General features: G+C 66.4%; 1 protein-coding gene across 1 annotated transcript in view; it reads right to left on the bottom strand.

Moving 5' to 3' along the window:
- The window catches only part of ANKRD55 (ankyrin repeat domain 55), a 30,438-nt gene extending 19,464 nt beyond the window's left edge, over positions 1–10,974 (bottom strand). The window contains 5 exon segments of the mRNA XM_028524759.1: positions 1,416–1,476; positions 5,641–5,750; positions 6,108–6,238; positions 9,831–9,961; positions 10,739–10,974. Coding sequence (XP_028380560.1) covers positions 1,416–1,476; positions 5,641–5,750; positions 6,108–6,238; positions 9,831–9,961; positions 10,739–10,974 — 669 coding nt within the window.
- Between the last annotated feature and the right edge of the window lie 3,030 nt (positions 10,975–14,004).

Below are 14,004 nucleotides of genomic sequence, written 5' to 3'. Positions count from 1 at the left end.
CAATCACTCGTGTGAGTGAAAACCAGCAGCAGCAACAGCAGCAGGAAGTGCGTGCGGCCCCCGAGCCGGGGGAGGGCGGCCCTGGCCTGACGCCCGCTCCCCGACGGAGAGTAGCACCTGCTGTGCTGTGCTCGGGCAGCGACATGAGCATCAGAAACAGACGCCTTCTCCCGTGCTCTCTGTTCCTTCTCTTCACTCTCGCCCGACACACCTCGTCCCGCAGTCAGGCCTCCACCGCCGACCGGTCCTCGTGGCCGTTACTGGGCCGGGCCCGGAGTCCTCCCGTCAGTCCCTCCCGGGAGCTGGTCTCCCGGGAGCCGCGGGTGGAGCTGGAGGCGGAGGGAGGGCCGGCGGCTCACCTGGAAGTTCACAGTCAGCCAACGACATGCCCTGGCCCGTGGCTGGCATGTGCGCCCCCCGTCTCCGGCTCTCGTGTCTAAAGCAGAAGCCGCACACGATGCCCTCCCCTCTCTCCTGGTGTCGGCCTCAAACCGCTGAGGACTCGGGCATGGACACAGAGTGTGGCCGCCCGGTCGGGAGGGCCCCCCCCGCCAGACCCAGGCTGCGTGCGTGCGACACAGGGGCTTCCCGCCGTGGCCGCCGGCCCAGGCCGGCGGGGAGGAGGCCGGCCACAGAGGGTGGGAGGAAGGTGAGGCCCAGCCCCGGTGGGGGCCGCACCCCAGCCCTGCCCGCTGTACACAGCCAGCCGCTCCCTCGGCGACGGTGCCCCTTGGCATTAGGGGCCGACGCACTTTCCTTGCTGTGAGACTTGCTTGACGTTATATTGCGTGTTCGTAGCAAAGGGCAGCCACACCAAGCACATGCTTAAGCACATGCTTATAACACGCTTCATTAAAAACCAGGCGTTTGAGCTGGTTTTCTGGGGCCCGTTAAAGGAATCCGGCTGGCCCTGGCCGGTCAGTCCCGCTTCTGGAAAGAGCTAAGCAGCCCCCCGGCCCCCGGCGTCGGGCCTGCACTTGCCCAGGACGGGGCTTCTCGGAGGCTGGCGCCCGGCTGTCCCTGCAGCAGGACCGGAGCAGCCGCGGCGGCTGCTGGCGCTCGGAACCAGGGCTCTGGCACAGGAGGCCCGGGGCCGCTGGCTCGCTGACACCGGTCCCTCTGACACCGGTCCCTCCGCGTCAGCAGGCCACCTGCACCCTGGGGACTTGAGAGAACGGGACAGGGCCGTGCGGGTCTCTCGGTGCCCGGGGGCGGTCACAGCACCTCAGGGGGGTGCCGAAACACCTAACGCCACAGCCCCCTGGGAGAAGCTGCCCATAGCGGCCCCCGTGGGCGGACAGTTCTGCTCAAAGGTCCCGGCAGCCCAGTGAGTGGTTCTGGAAGGCCTTCACCCCCCCACCCCCCGTGCACAGTGGCCGCCGTCCCCCCGCCCCGCCCCCCGTGGGCAGGCTCACCTCGTTGTCCTGGTGGTTGACCTCGCCGAGGCTGGACTGCTGCACCAGGACTGCCAGGAGCCTGGAGGGAGAACCGGAGGGAGAACCAGAGGGAGCTCCACGGGGCGGCCCGCGCGGTGGGCGGGGGTGGGGAGGGGAGGGGGAACCTCCACGTGAAGACGCCCCCTCCCCCACCCTCTGTCCGCTCCCTTGGGGGCTGGGGAGCCTGGCAGCCGGAGTCCTGGCCGGCGGGGAGTGAGCGGCTGGCACGACGCGGTGCCGCCGGTTAGCCCGGCTGCTCAGGCTCCTGGGTTCCGGGAGGAAGAGGCCGAGAACGTGACTGCGTTCTGGGTGACGCCGTTCCGCATTTGTAATTACACTCCGCTGCCGGGCGTGTTTCCCTCGAAGCTGCTTTGGGGGGCGGGGGGCTGCTGCCTGCCCTTCTCTTCTCTCTCCCTCCCCCTCTTCTCCTTTCCGGCCTCATCCACCCCCCCCCCCCGCCCCACCATCTCTTTCCCGTCTTCTATGAGCACACCCCACCTCCCCACGGCGCTGCCCTGCTCGCTGGCCGGCCCTCGCTGCCCCACCACTTGTCACCTGGACGCGCCCCCGGGGGCCTGGCGCCCAGCTGCCGCTCCCAGGCTGTCCACAGCCCAGAGGACACCTGAGGACACTGGGCCCGCGTCTGTGCTGGCCGCCACACCACCGGCCCGCCCCTCGGTGTTGCCCCCTCAGGCTCTGCGAGCAGGTGGCCAGGAGCGCCCTCGGAGCTCCGGGCAGCAGCGAGAGGCCCGTCTCGCCCCCGGTCGGTGCCGGGACGGCAGGTGCGGGGGCCACGCTGCCTTCGCCGGGGTCCCTGCTCCACGCCCAGGGAGCCCGTGACCTCGCCCAAGCCCTTCGACTCCCAGCGCCGACACTTTCCTGCCCTGGTCACACAGACCTAACGGTCTGCTGTGACTGGGAGTGTCCGTCCTCGCAAAGCACTGGGGTGGCGTGTGCGCCCTGCGCTCCACTGAGTGATCGCTTTCTGGAAACGCGTCCACCCGTTACATTGCGGGGTCCTCTGACTGTCCTCTGAGTGCTGTCAGGCGGCCAGGGGGCCGGGGGGCGGCCCGCCCAGGCCGTCCTGGGGCTGCTTCTCTGTTCTGCTGGCCGTGGGCTCCCCGCCCCTGGGTCCCACCGCCCGGGGTCCCACCAGCCCAGTGTGGGGGGGGGGGCGGGGGAGGGGTCCCCGAAGCTGCCTGGCCGGGAGTATGCGGCAGGGAGACACACCCCCGGCCCCGCCCCAGGTCACAGGGCGTCACCTGGTGATGGGAGAGCAGCACCCAGAAACGACAGTCCCCTCCCTGCTCCCAGCCTCAGGGGGACACGGGCCGGGGGGGCTGGTGGTCTCTCAGGCAGGGAAGAAAGAGTCCCCCAGTGACCGTGGCGACTGTGCAGGAGGCCGGCAGAGCGCCCTGGCTGCTGCAGAGGCCCCGCCGCTGGCCCTCCCCCGACCGGCAGGCGCGCCCTGTGCGAACACAGCCCCGCCCCTCGGAGCCTTGTCTTAGCGGCCCCCGTCTCCCCAGGGGCCCCGCCGCGGGCTCCAGTCCAGGAGGCAAGCGGCCCCGGGACCCTCGGAGAGCCTGGGGGCTCCACACAGGACGGGGGGGGGGGGTGTCGTGAGGCAGAGGCGGCGCCTGTCCACCCGCCTGCCCTCGAGCTGGTGACTGCGAGTCACCTGTCTCAGCAGCAGCGGGACCGCCCGGGGCCTCGGGGCGCAGCCTGCATGGGGGAGCCGACTGGTCTGCCGGCGAGCCCTCCCTGCGAGGACCCCGTCCCCCGGAGGCAAAGGGCTGGCAGAAGAGCCCCCCCCCCCCAGCTTGTCTCTGCACAGCCTGGGCTGGGGGCTTCCCTCGGAGCGCCGCCCTGCGGCGAACAGCGGGTGGGAGGGGCCCGCTGCTCGGAAACGCGGGAGCTGCTGGGTGTTAGTCAAGGGTGGCTGCTGAGCACAAGGCCACGGCGCCGTCCGTGCTCGCAATCGGGGAGGCGGGGGGCGCTTCGGGGAGCCGGAGGGTCTCGAGTGCAGCCCCAGACGCTGGGGACCCCGACGGCCTCGCAGTGTGTGCGCATGTGTGTTCACGTGTGTGCACAGCTCTGTGTGCCGCGTGTGCGAGGGAGGGGAAGGCCAGGTGGGTGGGAGCAGGGGCGCCCGCGCAGGGTGCATTTCTCAGCGCTGGTGCGCGGCACTTCTCTCCCCCAGCCCCCGCCTCCCTCCGTCCCCACCGCCCGCCGAGCCCCCGCTGGCAGCTGACCAGCGACCCTGCCCGGTGCCCCCCACTCCTTCTGTCCTGCCCTCCCGCCCACTCCCCGGGGCAAGTCCTGCGTCACCCCCTGTTGGAGGAGAGGCAGCCGCGTGGGCTCGCCCTGGACGACGCAGTCCAGAGAGGTGGGCCGGTTCACGGGTTCTGCGCCCGCGGGTGTCGTCATGCCCTCGTACCTTGGCTTGGGCTCGCTGCTGGGAGGTGGGTTCCCGGTCAGGGACTCGGGTCCCCCACACCTGCGCCCCGGCTGTGGCCGGAGGACCGGCTGGTCCTTGTGCGGGACCGTGAGTGGAGGTGAAGGGCGTCATCTGGGGCGGAGAGCGTGAGAAGTGGGCGGGGCCTCTCCGCCCTCCTCTCCCTATTTGCTGGTTGCCCACGATGGGTCTGGGGTCCGGGGACAGAGCCAGGAGAAGGAACCATCAGGAGAAGGAACCACCAGGAGAAGGACCCACCCCTCCCCCCCCCCGGGACGCCACCACTACACTGAACTGTGCTTGGTTAACCCGCGGCAGCATCGGGCTCCCGTTGCTCCAGCGCCGATACTCGCTGTCACCGGGGCAGGCCGGCACCTTCCAGGACGGGCAGGCCGACTCGGAAGTGACCGCCGGGGTGAGGCGCAGGAAGGCAGTCAAGTGGAGTAAGTCAAGGCAGAACCGTGTTAAAGGACACATTTTAAACCTGAAGGTGTCCTGAAGGTCACGCCCAGGAAAACCGCACGACTGTGCGAGCACACGCTTCTGGGAGTCGTGTGGGTGAGTTGTCCCCCCCCCCCCGCCCAGCACCCCCCGCCCGCTGCGTCCGAGGGGCGTCCTCCTTCATGCCCCCTGCGGCCATCAGTTCCGACTTGGTGCTGCGCCCCTGACCTTCCCCGTTCTGGGAGGCCGGGCGCCTTTCTGCTGTCCCTGGACGGACCCCAGCGGTGACAAGCGGCAGGGCTGGTGTCAGCGCCAGGCAGGCCGAGATGGAGGGGTCCTGTGACCGTCCCCCCCAAGGGCCGCAGCCTCCTCCACCCCACGGGGCCCGAGCGTCCATTCCGGACACAGGGCACCGGGGGGCCAAGGTGCTGGGCGCTGCTCCCCTGAACGCTCAGATCCCGCCAGCCACGGCGCCCCCCCCCACCCCCCGGGCAGCCATGCTGGGGAAGGACCCGGATGCTGGGACTCCCAGCAGGATGAGCTGCAGCCAGCGGCTCCCAGGGGCCTTCGGGAGACGGCAGACCACGGAGACCCAGGACTGGGGGCACCGAGCTTGGCCTGTGCAAGCCTCTCTCCATTGTCATATGGAAACGTGACCTTCGAGGCCGCCCCACGGATCTGAGTGCATCTGCTCCCACGCCTTTCGACACGCCTGGTCCTCGCTCCCACCCACCCACCGGCGTCCTGCCCAGGCTCCCTGCAGGTCCTTCCTCCTCTTCCCTACCCAGACACACTGGCCCGCCTCCGAGTCCCGGCCGGCACCCTCCTTTCCGCCTGCCTGCCTGCACTCTCCCTTGCTGGGCTCTCCCCCGGCCCTCGTCACTGTCCTCAGTGGTCCCACGGACTGCCTTGTGAGTGGCCACTCACCTCCGTCCCTGGGGCAGGAGCCCCCGCAAGGTCAGGGCCCCCGCTGTGCTTCCCGTGGAGCTCGCGTGGGCCTAGGAGGGGGTGGCCCGTGGCAAGCACTCAATCAGTAGCTACGGAAGGGGCGGGTGGCTGGTTCGGGGGATGAGTGTGCGAATTCGGATGTGGACAGACTGCACCGCGTCTTGGATCTGACTGGGAGAAAGGGCTTGCTGGGTTCGAGTTGAGGATCCTTCCAGGGTCTTCTGCTCTAGTGAGACGCGGTCCTGTCTGTGCCAACTTCCCACAGAGGGGTGGGTCCGTTTTAGCTGGCCCCGGGGTTGGAGCGGACCACCTCCTGACCCCGTGGGGCCCCCTCCCCCGCGCCCGGAACCCGCCGCTCACCTGGCGTCGGGCTCCGCCGTGGCCGCGTGCAGCGGCAGGCGGCCGTTCTTGTCCGGGATGCTGTGCTTGGCCCCGTTCCTGAGCAGGCTCACGCAGCCGTCCAGCCACCCCTGGGGGGTGGGGGGGCGAGAGCGGCAGCCCCGTCACCCCGCCGCAGCCCCACGCCGCGAGGCCCGGACTGTGCCCAGAAGGGGCACCAGGGAGCCCGGAGACGCACGCCCACGGGGAACTCGGGTGAGAAGGGCTGTGCCTCTCACAGCGCACTCGCCTCCCTCTCAGCTCTAGAGGGCTGCCGGGAAGGGCCCCGGGGACTGGGGTCCGTGCCACCAGCTCTGAGAGGTGACGCAGCCGTGGGGGAGGATGGACGCAGAGCTTCCAGCTCCGATTCCCCGGGGCCGCTGGGAGCCCCCTCCCGGCGCCCCGGCCCACCCACCCACGCCCCGGGCCCCGGCGGACACGGTCCCTACCAGGTAGGCGGCCAGGCACAGGCTGGTGCGGCCGCGGGCGTCCTGGGCGTTGAGGTCGGCGCCCATCTTCAGCAGCAGCCGCACGGTGTCCGCCTGGCGCCCGCACACGGCGTGCATCAGCGGGGTGCACCCTGGGACGAGAGGCCCGCGCTCAGACCTGGGGCCCGGGCGCGTGGAGCGGGCGGAGCCTGCCTGGTTCTTTGCCGCGCTCTCCGGGGGCGGACGGAAGCCCACCCTGCGCGCAAACCCGGCCGCGAGCGGCACCTTCTCTGGCCCGGCCGGCGTCGGGGCTTCGCGGGGACTGGTCGGGTGACACTCACACCGCGAGGTCTCGGAGGTCGCCGCGGCCTCCCTCGGCAACGCCATTGGCGCGAGCGGCCACGTGACGCCTTGGACCCGCGCGGGGCGGGGGTGGGGGGGCCGACTCCGCCCACCCCGCTCTAATGTTTCCGAGTTGGTCTTACCTGGTCTGCGGCCGCCTCCGCCCTTCCGCGCGCTTTTCGGACACGCTCGTCTAGCGCCGCGGAGACCCGGCCGGGCTGGGTGCAAATTGCCTTGAGCCTGCGCACGGCCCCGCGCAGCGTTTCGCGCGCGCCGGGCTGAGTCTTCTGCCCGTGCACCGGGTCTGCCTCCCGGTGTCCTTGGCCCGCCTCCGGCCCTTCCACCGGCCGTTCGCAGCTCCCAGGGCGCCGGCCTGCACGCAGCCTGCGCGGGGCAGTGGCGCCCGAGTGTCTGCACCGCGTGGCCCGTTGACCGGTGCGGTGGTTCTGGCTGCGGTGCCCGCGCGTGCATTTCCGGCACGTGTACGTGCAGTTGTGTGAGTGTGTGTGAGTGTGTGTGTGTGTGTGTGCTCACCTTTCATCCCGTGACTGCAGACCCCACTCAGCTGAAGGGGGTTTTGGTAGGTTCTCTCGGGTTCTCTGTGTCCACGGCCCAGCCACGCAAAAAGGAACATTTATTTTATCCTTCTGGGGAAAATCCACGTAGGCTTCCGATGTGTTCCCTGCCTTTGCTCGCGGTGAGTGGGCGGGGCCGCCGCCGCTTTGTTCCCGACCGAGGAGCGAAGCGCTTCGTCCGCACCGTGAAGAGTCGGCTCCGCGGTTTCAGTAGACAGCGAACTGAGGGAGTTCCCCTCCTCTTTTATTTTTGAGACTTTTTGATAAATGTGTGTAAGTTTTGTCACGTGCTTTTTCTGCATTCACTGGTATGACTATGTGATCTTTTTTAAGCTGGTTAATAGGATGCATCACATTGATTGATTTTTCAAATGTCAAACAAGACAGATCCCCAGGGCAAACCCCACTTGGTTATGGTGTATAATTCTTTATTTCTATGTTTTACCAAACCCTATTTGCGAACATTTTGCCAAGGATATCTGTATGTTTAGGAGGAGTATTGGGCTGTAGGTTTATTTTTTATGTCATCTTTGTCAGGCATCGTAAGCATAACTGAGAAAAGTTTCCCTCTCTTATCTTTTCTGCAAGAAATGATATAGAATTGATATTATTACCTAAAAACTTGTGGAAGTATTTAGTGAAGCCATTTAGGCCTAAAGATTTCTTCGTCTAAGAATTGTAATATTAGGAATTTGATTTCCTTAATGCCCATAGGTCTGTTCAACTCACCTATTCCCCGTTGAATTGTGGTGGTTAACCTTCTCACCAGATTAATCCATTTCATCTAAAGAGCAACGCTTCTGTGTGCAGAGCTGTTGGTTGCGTTTCTGTTTGCTCTCCAGGCGTCTCCGAGTCCACGCGACCCCTTCGGTCTCACTCCTGAGAGTGGAGATTCGTGTCTCCTTTCATCTTCCTTTTGTCGGCGCCATTGTTAGACGTCCGTCAGTTTATTGGTCTTCTCAAAGATCAGTTCCTCATTTAATTGATTCTTCTATTGCTATTCTGTTTTCAAGGTCATTGGCTCCCAGTCTTTATGATTTATTTCCTTTTGTTTGCTCTGGGACTGTTTGGGTCAAGAACTGAGACTGCTAACGGATACTTTCCCTCTCTTCTAAGGACAGCACTACGGATTTCCCTCTCGGCATCGGCATCCCTTTAGCTGTCTCCCACCAGTTCCGATACATTGTATCCCCTTCCCTGCTCACCGCCGGCAGCGCAAGTCAGGCCTGAGCTCACGCAGTCTGGCTCTTGCACTTACCACCCAAGGGGTGTTGAACCTCCCACTCTCCTTGTTTGCACTGCCAGCGCCGTGGCAGGTGCACCAGTAAGTCTGCTTTGAACACAGACAAACGAATCAACAACCACCACCAGAGACACATCGGGCAGCAACACTCTGCACTACAAAACTCTCTGCTGTCACGATAAGGGGTCCAGACCTCCTTCGGGAAGGCCAGCTGGTCAGAAATGGTTAAGGCCTCCGCAGAAGGCCGGGAGGGGGACGCCGGTGACGATGGTGTCTGTTTCAGCCCCAGAGGACCCTGAGGCTCTGTTCTTTCTTTCCCCTTTTGAAACGTTCTGTCAGCCGTCAGCTCGGCCCGTTTCTGCTGAGGAGTTTTACGCCGGGATTACTGTGTTGTTGAGTCCCCAAACTCCCACCTGGTGTCCCTGTGTCTGTGGGTCTTTGCCGAGGCTTCCCAGCTTTTCCACTTGTTTTGAGCGTGTTTGTAACCGAAGCATTTTTTCGTGGCTACTTGGTGAACCATCTGTCAGATGATCCCAGCAGCTGCCGTCTCAGCTGATCGACACCTGTCAACTGTCCCCCTTTGCATCAGTCCGAGGTCTCCCTGGGTGCGACAAGTGAGTTCTACTGAAACTTGGACATTTGGGTTCTGTGTTACGAGTTGCTTCATCTCACGTACGCCCTCCATCTTCTTTGGCTTCCGCTGACACCACTCCCAAGGGGAAGAGGGGGGAGCCCCCTTGTTACTGCCCGGAGGGATGGGGGGTCCAGGTTCCCCCCTTAGCCATCTGAGGGGGAAGATGCTTCATGAATGGAAGCTGACGGTGCAAGTCCCACTCCTCAGGACCCCCTCCTCTGGCCCCCGGCCCACAGGTGGGCAGGGGACGGGACCTCGTTCCCAGCTGGTGGAGGTGGAGCGGGTGGGTGGGGCCATAGGTGTGTGTGTGGGGGGGGGGTGTCCGGCTGGCATGGGGTCACTATTGTCTGAGATTTCCCGTCTCGCCAGGCGGCTCCTTCCTGGTTCTCCGGCTGCGGGAAGCAGACTCCCATCAGGGGTGCTGGTCTGTGCCTGTGGCTTCCCTGGGCTCCGGCTTCGTCGGCCCCAAGTCTGGGTTACCGGGGGCCACACCCCAGAAACCCACCACCAGGTCTCCCCTCGAAGCCAGGGCCCCAGCCGGGCTGTCATTTCCTCTGCGCCCTGCGGAGGGTCCCTGTGCTCACTGTGCGTGGCGCCAGGGACTTGGAGCCGCGTTCAGCCCGGAGGGCGGAGATGAAAGCCCCCCGACTCCATCCTCCCGGGGGCCGACGCCCCTGCTGTCTGCGGGGAACCGGGGCTCTGCCCACGTCCGTCAGGGCACAAGTGCCCCTGCTGCCCGCCCCTCGCCTCCGCCCACCACTTTCCACGTTGGGACGGAGAAGTCGGGGGCAAGGTCAAACCAACGGGCTTCGCTGCAAGAGGAGACACAACGGAATCTGCCCCTCTGTGCCCGAGACCCTCGAGTTTAAGGAGATGCCGGGGGCCCCCCCCGCTGCTCGCTGGGCCGGCCGTCCGGGGTGGGGGGGGGGGGGGGCGGGGCGCAGGCTCACCTTCGCCGTCGCAGCACTCGAGGACGGACGGGTCCTCCCGGATGGCGGCCGTCAGGGCCCCGACGTCGCCGCTCGCTGCCGCCTGGTAGACCAGGGTCAGGTCGACCTCCTCCAGCGACTCGCCTGTGGGACTCAGACAGAGACGCCCTCAGTGCGCGGGGCGGGGGGGGGGGGGTCCCCGAGAGGACGGCGCCCGCAGGCCGAGCCGGCACTGCTGGTGCACGGACTCCTCCGGGCGGGCGGGCAGAGGGCCGGGCCAGCCGCTCCCTGCCACCCACTCCCCTTCCCGAGAAAGGTGGGCCGGGGCGGCCTCGGGCGGTGTCACCAGGACCGGGAAGGAGCCGTGGGCACCAGCTGTGCCCCGAGGCCTCACCCTCCCCTCCGGGCGTCGGGCTACATGAAATCCGAGGCCACCGCCCGGGCCTCCCCTTTCTGCTTCTGTCGGGAACGTGTCCCTCTCCCTTCCGGTGACGCAGCGTGTCCACCTGGGAAAGTGACCGCGTGCCTCTTCTCTGTCCTCCCGCCCTGCTCCCGGCCCTGGCCCTGGCCCGCTCTGCGCCCGAGGGCCCCGCCTTACTGACAGTTCCCCCGTCCCCCGCCAGTGCCCCCACCCCCTGGGCTGGGAGATGCCCACACAGGAGCTGGTGGGGAGAAGGGAGGGTGAGGCCCTCCCTGAACACAGGGCCCCCCCCTGGGGGCTCCCCCTGCCCGGGTTTGGCGCCCTGGCTCCCTTGGGACCAGCCTTGTTCTCAGCCCTGTCCTGCCCCGTCTCTGCACGTGGCCCCTTCGCCACAGCCCCTCCCCGGGAGGGAGCCGGCCGGGGCTTCAGGACAGGCGCCTCCAGAAGGAACACAGCTGCGTGCAAGGCTCTGACTTTGGTGGCACCGGCAGGGCACCTCCGTGCACACCTTGCACACCGGGACGGGCGGTGCTGGCGGGACTGCAGGTACAGCAAGCCCAGGACCACGCCGGGAGGCCTGGGGGCCAGTCCCGCTCGCAGGGACCCCACAGCATGACGCCGTGCCCAGCCCCCCCGCTCACACGGCTTCTCCCACGCACAGCCCTCATGGGGGGGATACGTGGGAGAAAACCTGTCAGGTTGAGTTTCGCTCCCAGTGAGGACCTCGTGCCAGAGAAACCTCATCGCCCAACCGGCCCCCCGCTCGCTGGCAGGGGTCCTGGCCCCTGGGCGTGGCTCCTCTTGTCCCAGGGTCCCCAGGGGTCAGTGACGGTTTTCCGGCAGCTGACCCGTCCCCTCCCGGGAGGAGCAAGGGAGCTGGACACTGAAGGCGATGCACCGGGGCCAGCAAACCGTCCGGTACAGGCGGGGCTGCTCCCGACGTGGCCGCAGCAGGGGCGTCTCTGTCGAGTTTCTGCAGCCGACGCACCGGACAGCTGCCCCGGGGGCGGGGGTGGGCACTGGCGGTGGGAGGGGAGGGACGGAGCATTTCGAAGCAGGTGGCGTGCTTTTTTTACAACGAGGAGAAACACAGTATTTCCAAAGCCCTGTATGAGCCGGTCGGTACAGAACCGTCCAGCACCCTCACCCCCGAACTGCCGGCCGAGGAGCGGGCGCCCCCGTGTGGTGCCCTGGTGGCAGCGCGGCAGGCGCGAAAGGGGCGGATCCCCAGAAACGTGGCGTCACGGGAGGGGGCAGGGGCTGCGGAAAGGTCCCGGGTCACCGGAGACGCTGGCCCGCAGCCCACCAGCGCTGACACTCGGAGTGTCCCCCCCGCCCCGTGTGACCTCAGCCCCAGGACCCGTGTTTGGCCGAACTGCAAGTGTCAACACTCAGGGGCTCCCTGGTCTGGCCTCCGTTTGGGTCACACACACGCGGCGAAGCCCCGCGCTCTCCCGTGAACGAGTCCGCCGTGACGACACCCGCCGAGATGAAGGTTTTCCGGTGCGGGCCAGGGCGAGAGGGAGAGCGGGGCGAGAGCGAGCGAGCAGTGCGGTGTGTGCGGCACCCAGTCCCAGGCGGGACCCCGCGCTGGGCGGTGGGCGGTGGGCGGTGGGCGGAGGAGGGGGGGGGGGCGGGACCGGGAGGTGAAAGTGTGCACGTGTGCACGTGTGCACCCGGAGAAAGAGCTGCCTACGGAGCGGCCGGGGCCGCGCTGGGCAGATCCGGGTGAAAGACGCGCGGCTGTTGTCTGCACGGTTCCGCGACACGCAGGTCTGAGCCGGTTTTCAAACAGCAAGTTCGAGAATCAGAACACTGTTACACGTTACGTGTGCGTATTTTAAAGCTCCGAGGACACGTTGAGCAATGGGACCAGTTCCCTCGCAGGCCCGAGCGGCCTTCCTCCGCCCCTCCCCCGACAGAGCGGTAAAACGTCGTCAGAACCGGCTCGTCCACGGGAAGCGCCGGCTTCCACTTTCACAGAGAGAAACCAACCCGAGGACCCTAATAATCACTCAAACCTATTCACAGGTTCGAGGTTAATCTCAGGACAAAGCCACAGTGACCTCAAGAGCGAAACCAGAAAGTCTGAGATGTGTGCTCACTCAACATACACAGGAGCTCTCGGACAGAGCAAACGCTGTGTTGGAGGACCGACAGGCTTCCGGACCCCGAGTGTGCCAGACGCGTGACCCCTGCTTGGACGGGGTCTTCCCACCGAGTGTCTAGCTCACGCCCACCTTCTACACAGCCCTGGACCCCAGAGCACCAACACCCTCACCTTGTCCCAGAGTCTGTTTCATCGCTGCCTAGCAATAAAAAAACAGCTACAAATTGAGCATTGTTTCCTTTAAAAAAAAAAGATTTTATTTATCTATTTTTAGAGAGGGAAGGGAGGGAGATAGAGAGAGAGAGGGAGAGAAACATCAATGTGTGGTTGCCTCTCGCTTGCCCCCTACTGGGGAGCTGGCCTGCAACCCAGGCATGTGCCCTGACTGGGAATCGAACTTGCGACACTTTGGTTCACAGCCTGTGCTCAGTCCACTGAGCTCCGCCAGCCAGGGCAGCAGCGTTTCTTTACAACATCTTTGCGTCCCAGCGGTCGCATCGAAGCAAACCCCACGGGTGTCAGTGATCTGACACAGCTGCTCAGCAGCTGCTGCAGTGCCGTGGCGGCCGTGACCAGAGAAGGCAGCAAGAGCTCAGTGTGGCCGCCCAGTGCGGCGTCCCCAACCCCCGGGCGCTGGACTGGGACGGCCACACAGCAGGAGGTGAGTGAGCTGAGCTCTGCTGGCAGTACTGCCTGAGTTTCACCTCCTGTCTCATTCCAGCCCCCACCCCCCTCCCCCCTCCCCCCTCCCCCTCCGGTCTGTAGAAAAACTGCCTTCTGCCAGACCGGTACCTGGTGCCAGAAAGGCTGGGGACCGCTGACCTAGCAGGCTCTGGGACGAGGGGCTGAGCTGAGTGGGCCTGGCTGTGGGGTCGGACACACGTCGGGGTCCACTCTGGAGGCTGGTGAGGCGTCATCCCTCTTGGGGCGCAACTGCAAGCCAGAGCCCCTCTCCCTGGACAGCTGGCTGAGGCTGCGGATGGCCAACTGTGTGGGCGTCCCTCCAGCCAGGCTCACAAGGGGGGACCTGGGGGGCGGGTGGACAGGGTGGTCACAGCCTTGGTATCCAGCCAGGGCGGGTTGGTGGGAGGGAGGGGTCTCGGCTCCGGGAAGGGCAGCGCAGAGGGGCCGCAGGGACAGGGAGAGGCGGGCTTCTGGAGACCTGGTTTGCCTCATTTAGCCTTCCCAGGACCTCACTGAGAATCCCCACCCCCACTCTCCCCCCCTCGGCTCCTCCTCCGTGACCCAGAGAAGGAGGGGCTGCGGACAACCGCTTCCAGGCCTGCGGGTCCCTCACGGCCCGAACCTTCCTCTCTGGCGCCCCCCTGAAATTTGAACTCTGCCCCACGCTCCTGCGTTCGTTTCCCCCCAGGAAGGCGGGTGAACCGGAAACCACCCGCGGAGGCTGGACTAGGCCCCCCTCCCGCCCCCTGGCGCGCCGACCCCGGCTCCGCTCCAGCCCCTCTCCGGGTCTGCGTCCCCTCCCCCTCCGGAGCCGCCCGGCGGGCACTCGGGCCTTGAACTTCTGCGTCTGCAGCGCAAGTCCGCGCCCTCCCAGCGCTCCTGGCCGAGCATCCGGGGCTCAGCCCGTCTGCAGCGTGCGGGCGGCATGCGGGCGCCGCGGGGACCCCCAGCGCGGCGGGAGGGCGAGATCGACCCGACCG

This window comes from Phyllostomus discolor, chromosome 3 (assembly GCF_004126475.2).
Source record: "Phyllostomus discolor isolate MPI-MPIP mPhyDis1 chromosome 3, mPhyDis1.pri.v3, whole genome shotgun sequence".
Classification (NCBI taxonomy): Eukaryota; Metazoa; Chordata; class Mammalia; order Chiroptera; family Phyllostomidae; genus Phyllostomus; species Phyllostomus discolor.
This window is presented reverse-complemented; position numbering and strand designations above follow the sequence as displayed.